Below are 7700 nucleotides of genomic sequence, written 5' to 3'. Positions count from 1 at the left end.
TGTCTGTCTGTCTATCCATCCGCCTGTCTGTCTGTCTATCCATCCATCCGCCTGTCTGTCTGTCTATCCATCCATCCGCCTGCCTGTCATCCATCCATCCGCCTGTCTGTCTGTCTATCCATCCATCCGCCTGTCTGTCTGTCTGTCTATCCATCCATCCGCCTGTCTGTCTGTCTATCCATCCATCCGCCTGTCTGTCTGTCTATCCATCCGCCTGTCTGTCTGTCTATCCATCCATCCGCCTGTCTGTCTGCCTGTCATCCATCCGCCGGTCTGTCTGCCTGTCATCCATCCGCCTGTCTGTCTGCCTGTCAACCGTCCGCCTGTCTGTCTGCCTGTCATCCGTCCGCCTGTCTGTCTGACTGGCATCCGTCCGCCTGTCTGTCTGACTGTCATCCGTCCGCCTGTCTGTCTGACTGTCATCCGTCCGCCTGTCTGTCTGTCTGCCTGTCATCCGTCCGCCTGACTGTCTGTCTGCCTGCCTGTCATCCATCCGCCTGACTGTCTGTCTGCCTGCCTGTCATCCATCCGCCTGACTGTCTGTGTGCCTGTCATCCATCCGCCTGTCTGTCTACCAGATATCCATCCACCTGTCTGTCTGCCTGTCATCCATCCGCCTGTCTGTCTACCTGATATCCATCCGCCTGTCTGTCTGTCTGTCTGCCTGTCATCCATCCGCCTGTCTGTCTACCTGATATCCATCCGCCTGTCTGTCTGTCTGCCTGTCATCCATCCGCCTGTCTGTCTGTCTGCCTGTCATCCATCCGCCTGTCTGTCTGTCTGCCTGTCATCCATCCGCCTGTCTGTCTACCTGATATCCATCCGCCTGTCTGTCTGTCTGCCTGTCATCCATCCGCCTGTCTGTCTGTCTGCCTGTCATCCATCCGCCTGTCTGTCTGTCTACCTGATATCCATCCGCCTGTCTGTCTGTCTGCCTGTCATCCATCCGCCTGTCTGTCTGTCTGCCTGTCATCCATCCGCCTGTCTGTCTGTCTACCTGATATCCATCCGCCTGTCTGTCTGTCTGCCTGTCATCCATCCGCCTGTCTGTCTGTCTACCTGATATCCATCCGCCTGTCTGTCTGCCTGTCATCCGTCCACTTGTCTGTCTGTCTGCCTGTCAGTCTGTCTGTCATCTGTCTGCCTGTCTGTCCACCTGTTTGTCTCTCTGCCTGTCATCCATCTGCATGTTCACCTGTCCATCCGTCCGCCTGTACGTCGGTCCATGTGTCTATCTGTCCATCTGTCTGCTTGTCTGTCTGTCCGCCTGTCTGTCTATCTGTCTGCTTGTCTGTCTGTCCGCCTGTCTGTCCATCTGTCCGCTTGTCTGTCTGTCTGCCCATCCGTCTGTTTCTTTGTCTGTCTGCGCATCTTTCCGCCTGTCTGTCTGCCCATCTGTCCGCTTGTCTGTCTGTGCATCTTTCTGCCTGTCTGTCTGCCCATCTGTCCGCTTGTCTGTCTGTCTGTCTGCCTGTCTGTCTGTCCATCTGTCCATTTGTCTGTCTGCGCATCTTCCGCCTGTCTGTCTGCCCATCTGTCCGCTTGTCTGTCTGTGCATCTTTCTGCCTGTCTGTCTGCCCATCTGTCCGCTTGTCTGTCTGTGCATCTTTCTGCCTGTCTGTCTGCCCATCTGTCCACTTGTCTGTCTGTCCGCCTGTCTGTCTGTCCATCTGTCCATTTGTCTGTCTGCGCATCTTTCCGCCTGTCTGTTTGCCCATCTGTCCGCTTGTCTGTCTGTGCATCTTTCTGCCTGTCTGTTTGCCCATCTGTCCGCTTGTCTGTCTGTGCATCTTTCTGCCTGTCTGTCTGCCCATCTGTCCGCTTGTCTGTCTGCGCATCTTTCTGCCTGTCTGTCTGCCCATCTGTCCGCTTGTCTGTCTGTGCATCTTTCTGCCTGTCTGTCTGCCCATCTGTCCACTTGTCTGTCTGTCCGCCTGTCTGTCTGTCCATCTGTCCATTTGTCTGTCTGCGCATCTTTCTGCCTGTCTGTCTGCCCATCTGTCCGCTTGTCTGTCTGTGCATCTTTCTGCCTGTCTGTCTGCCCATCTGTCCACTTGTCTGTCTGTCCGCCTGTCTGTTTGCCCATCTGTCCGCTTGTCTGTCTGTGCATCTTTCTGCCTGTCTGTTTGCCCATCTGTCCGCTTGTCTGTCTGTGCATCTTTCTGCCTGTCTGTCTGCCCATCTGTCCATTTGTCTGTCTGCGCATCTTTCTGCCTGTCTGTTTGCCCATCTGTCCGCTTGTCTGTCTGTGCATCTTTCTGCCTGTCTGTCTGCCCATCTGTCCGCTTGTCTGTCTGTGCATCTTTCTGCCTGTCTGTCTGCCCATCTGTCCGCTTGTCTGTCTGTGCATCTTTCTGCCTGTCTGTCTGCCCATCTGTCCACTTGTCTGTCTGTCCGCCTGTCTGTCTGTCCATCTGTCCATTTGTCTGTCTGCGCATCTTTCCGCTTGTCTGTTTGCCCATCTGTCCGCTTGTCTGTCTGTGCATCTTTCCGCCTGTCTGTCTGCCCATCTGTCCGCTTGTCTGTCTGTCCACCTGTCTGTCTGCCCATCTGTCTGCTTGTCTGTCTGTCCGCTTGTCTGTCTGTCCATCTGTCCATTTGTCTGTCTGCGCATCTTTCCGCCTGTCTGTCTGCCCATCTGTCCGCTTGTCTGTCTGTGCATCTTTCTGCCTGTCTGTCTGCCCATCTGTCCGCTTGTCTGTCTGTGCATCTTTCTGCCTGTCTGTCTGCCCATCTGTCCGCTTGTCTGTCTGCGCATCTTTCTGCCTGTCTGTCTGCCTGTCATCCGTCCACTTGTCTGTCTGTCTGCCTGTCAGTCTGTCTGTCATCTGTCTGCCTGTCTGTCCACCTGTTTGTCTCTCTGCCTGTCATCCATCTGCATGTTCACCTGTCCATCCGTCCGCCTGTACGTCGGTCCATGTGTCTATCTGTCCATCTGTCTGCTTGTCTGTCTGTCCGCCTGTCTGTCTATCTGTCTGCTTGTCTGTCTGTCCGCCTGTCTGTCCATCTGTCCGCTTGTCTGTCTGTCTGCCCATCCGTCTGTTTCTTTGTCTGTCTGCGCATCTTTCCGCCTGTCTGTCTGCCCATCTGTCCGCTTGTCTGTCTGTGCATCTTTCTGCCTGTCTGTCTGCCCATCTGTCCGCTTGTCTGTCTGTCTGTCTGCCTGTCTGTCTGTCCATCTGTCCATTTGTCTGTCTGCGCATCTTCCGCCTGTCTGTCTGCCCATCTGTCCGCTTGTCTGTCTGTGCATCTTTCTGCCTGTCTGTCTGCCCATCTGTCCGCTTGTCTGTCTGTGCATCTTTCTGCCTGTCTGTCTGCCCATCTGTCCACTTGTCTGTCTGTCCGCCTGTCTGTCTGTCCATCTGTCCATTTGTCTGTCTGCGCATCTTTCCGCCTGTCTGTTTGCCCATCTGTCCGCTTGTCTGTCTGTGCATCTTTCTGCCTGTCTGTTTGCCCATCTGTCCGCTTGTCTGTCTGTGCATCTTTCTGCCTGTCTGTCTGCCCATCTGTCCGCTTGTCTGTCTGCGCATCTTTCTGCCTGTCTGTCTGCCCATCTGTCCGCTTGTCTGTCTGTGCATCTTTCTGCCTGTCTGTCTGCCCATCTGTCCACTTGTCTGTCTGTCCGCCTGTCTGTCTGTCCATCTGTCCATTTGTCTGTCTGCGCATCTTTCTGCCTGTCTGTCTGCCCATCTGTCCGCTTGTCTGTCTGTGCATCTTTCTGCCTGTCTGTCTGCCCATCTGTCCACTTGTCTGTCTGTCCGCCTGTCTGTTTGCCCATCTGTCCGCTTGTCTGTCTGTGCATCTTTCTGCCTGTCTGTTTGCCCATCTGTCCGCTTGTCTGTCTGTGCATCTTTCTGCCTGTCTGTCTGCCCATCTGTCCATTTGTCTGTCTGCGCATCTTTCTGCCTGTCTGTTTGCCCATCTGTCCGCTTGTCTGTCTGTGCATCTTTCTGCCTGTCTGTCTGCCCATCTGTCCGCTTGTCTGTCTGTGCATCTTTCTGCCTGTCTGTCTGCCCATCTGTCCGCTTGTCTGTCTGTGCATCTTTCTGCCTGTCTGTCTGCCCATCTGTCCACTTGTCTGTCTGTCCGCCTGTCTGTCTGTCCATCTGTCCATTTGTCCATTTGTCTGTCTGCGCATCTTTCCGCTTGTCTGTTTGCCCATCTGTCCGCTTGTCTGTCTGTGCATCTTTCCGCCTGTCTGTCTGCCCATCTGTCCGCTTGTCTGTCTGTCCACCTGTCTGTCTGCCCATCTGTCTGCTTGTCTGTCTGTCCGCTTGTCTGTCTGTCCATCTGTCCATTTGTCTGTCTGCGCATCTTTCCGCCTGTCTGTCTGCCCATCTGTCCGCTTGTCTGTCTGTGCATCTTTCTGCCTGTCTGTCTGCCCATCTGTCCGCTTGTCTGTCTGTGCATCTTTCTGCCTGTCTGTCTGCCCATCTGTCCGCTTGTCTGTCTGCGCATCTTTCTGCCTGTCTGTCTGCCCATCTGTCCGCTTGTCTGTCAGCGCATCTTTCCGCCTGTCTGTCTGCCCATCTGTCCGCTTGTCTGTCTGCGCATCTTTCTGCCTGTCTGTCTGCCCATCTCTCCGCTTGTCTGTCTGCGCATCTTTCTGCCTGTCTGTCTGCCCATCTGTCCATTTGTCTGTCTGCGCATCTTTCCGCCTGTCTTTCTGCCCATCTGTCTGCTTGCCTGTCTGTGCATCTTTCTGCCTGTCTGTCTGCCCATCTGTCCGCTTGTCTGTCTGCGCATCTTTCTGCCTGTCTGTCTGCCCATCTGTCCGCTTATCTGTCTGCGCATCTTTCCGCCTGTCTGTCTGTCCATCTGTCCGCTTGTCTGTCTGCGCATCTTTCTGCCTGTCTGTCCATCTGTCCGCTTGTCTGTCTGCGCATCTTTCTGCCTGTCTGTCTGCCCATCTGTCCGCTTGTCTGTCTGTCCATTTGTCTATCTGTCTGTCCATCCGTCTGCCTGTCTGTCTGTCCACCGGTCTATCTGTCCATCTGTCCGCTTGTCTGTCTGTGCATCTTTCTGCCTGTCTGTCTGCCCATCTGTCCGCTTGTCTGTCTGTCTGTCCATCTGTCTGTCTGTCTGTCCGTCTGTCAGCCTGTCTGTCGGTCCACCTGTCTGTCTGCCCATCTGTCCACTTGTCTGTCTGCCCATCTGTCTGCCTGTCTGTCTGCCCATCTGTCCGCTTGTCTGTCTGCCCATCTGTCTGCCTGTCTGTCGGTCCACCTGTCTGTCTGCCCATCTGTCCACTTGTCTGTCTGTCTGTCCATCTGTCCACCTGTCTGTCTGCCCATCTGTCCGCTTGTCTGTCTGTCCATCTGTCTGTTTGTCTGTCTGTCTGTCTGTCCATCCGTCAGCCTGTCTGTCGGTCCACCTGTTTGTCTGCCCATCTGTCCGCTTGTCTGTCTGCCCATCTGTCCGCTTGTCTGTCTGTCCGCCTGTCTGTCTGTCCATCCGTCTGCCTGTCTGTCGGTCCATCTGTCCGCCTGTCTGTCTGCCTGTCTGTCCATCCGTCTGCCTGACTGTCTGCCCATCTGTCCGCTTGTCTGTCTGTCCATCTGTCCGCCTGTCTGTCTGCCTGTCTGTCCATCCGTCCACTTCTTTGTCTGTCTGCGCATCTTTCTGCCTGTCTGTCTGCCCATCTGTCTGTCTGTCTGTCTGTCCGCCTGTCTGTCTGTCTGCATGTCTGTCTGTCTGCATGTCTGTCTGTCTGTCTGCATGTCTGTCTGTCTGTCTGTCTGTCTGTCTGTCTGTCTGTCTGCCGAACACTGATGCCCTTGTGACCGGTGATCACTCCAATAATCCCCCAACAAAAACAGCTGGAGCTGAAGGAGAAGTTGCGAACTCTGGGGGGATTTCTGCACTTTAACCACTGATCAACAACACACACACACACACACACACACACACACACACACACACACACACACACACACACACACACACAATCATCTGCATCTATTATCAAACTCCTTCACATCGGCATCATCGGAAAACATTTCATCAGTTAAAAAGAAAAAAAACATGATTTAAATGTGACTAACAGGCAAGATTCAACTAATTCAAATGAGATTAAATCAACTGGATGATTGACACATACATGTTATTGAGCACTAGATTAACACACACACACACACACACACACACACACACACACACACACACACACACACAATAGTAGACGAGACACTCTTGTTACTCATTAATCAGCCCGTCTCAGGTTCAAGCCTTCAGGTCATCTGGCCTGAACCTTCAGCTCCGCCACATCATCCATTATGTACATGTGTTATTATTATTATTCTGATTTTAATCTAAATGGAGTCCGAGACTCAAACCTACAGGTATCAGCGCAGAACCCAATAACCACAGCTCCCCATATCACACCATTAACCCCTGATACCAGTTATCAGAATATTTCAGACTCGATGTCCACAGGAATGAACGCATTATGGACTAAAACCTACAACCATTGCGTAACGACATCATTGACCACTAAGCCACAGAACTACTCAGAGTGTTTAACCACTAAACCAACACTTTAAATGGATTTAAACCCTTAACCCACTGGTAGAAAGTTCGAACCTATACCACTAAGCCACTTCGCCCATCATCCCAGTACCTTAATAAGTTGGATACCCAATTAGTTCAAACCTAAAACCATTAGGTTAGCCGCCACTTTAACCACTAAGCCACGCAGCTTCCCTTTAAAAGACGCAATTGACATGCATGGGATTCGAACCTACAGCCTCCAGGTTACCGCTAAGCCACAGCACCAGCATTAAACAGGGGTTCGTGGAGTTTCTTACCCTGCTGAACCAGATGCTGATCTGGGTCTCGGACAGCACCGCCAGGTAGAACCGTTGCGCGCTGGGCTCGACCAGAAAGGGCCGTTCGCCGCTCCGGAGCGGGCAGAGGAGCCTCCGCGGCCAGCCGCTCAGAAAATACATCACGATCCGGTGTTCTGACCCAAATCACTGCGACACCGGGGCGGACAGACTCCCTCCCGCGGCCTCCATGCACCAGAACCAAACTACACTCGGTTCGTGTTCAGTCAGGGATCATATCGGCTGGATTCGGTGTCGGTTCGGATGATCGGAGTCCAAATTCCGCTTTATTTCGTTGCTGCAATCGAGAATGTTCACAAGGAAACCCCCGTAATGGCGCCACAGATGCGGAACCGGGTCTCGCGGGGTTTCGCGGTTCTCAGTGCGCGACTGGATCGCTACACTCAGTATTCCAAAGGGAAGTTTTGGATCCGAATTTGTCCCATGAATCCTCCACCGTCGCCATCTTTAGTCTCTTATTTATCCCCGATCTGCTCGGCGCTTCTAAACGCCTCAGAGCCGTGAAGGCTTTGTCTCGCGCGGTCATGACCGGTGCTGCCGGTAGGCGGCGCGACGCGGCCCGCTATACATAGAATTACACGGAATACTGATTAAAAAAACAAGTAAAACGAACTAGGACGGGAACATATTTTAAACCGGTCTATTCTGATTTAAAAATAACAGGCGGGAATATTTTTCAACTGTCATTCTGATTTGAAACGAGGGAATGTTTGTAAAATGTCTATTCTGATTTAAAACGGATTTATAAGCGGGAATGTTTTTTAAACTGGCTACTTGGATTTAAAACGGACTAACAGCGAATATTTTAAACTGTCTGATTTAAAATGGAATAACGGCGGAATATTTTAACGGAAT

General features: G+C 52.6%; 1 protein-coding gene across 1 annotated transcript in view; it reads right to left on the bottom strand.

The window, feature by feature from the left end:
- Positions 1 to 7275, bottom strand: part of ric1 (RIC1 homolog, RAB6A GEF complex partner 1) — a 96403-nt gene extending 89128 nt beyond the window's left edge. Inside the window, exon 1 of the mRNA XM_079835904.1 lies at positions 6807 to 7275. Coding sequence (XP_079692030.1) covers positions 6807 to 6947 — 141 coding nt within the window. The 5' untranslated portion in view covers positions 6948 to 7275. The remainder of the gene's footprint in view (positions 1 to 6806) is intronic.
- Positions 7276 to 7700: the final 425 nt, after the last annotated feature.

This window comes from Gobio gobio, assembly GCF_949357685.1.
Source record: "Gobio gobio genome assembly, chromosome: 14".
NCBI lineage: Eukaryota > Metazoa > Chordata > Actinopteri > Cypriniformes > Gobionidae > Gobio > Gobio gobio.
Note: the sequence above shows the minus strand (reverse complement) of the source record. Positions and strands in the feature narration are given on the sequence as shown.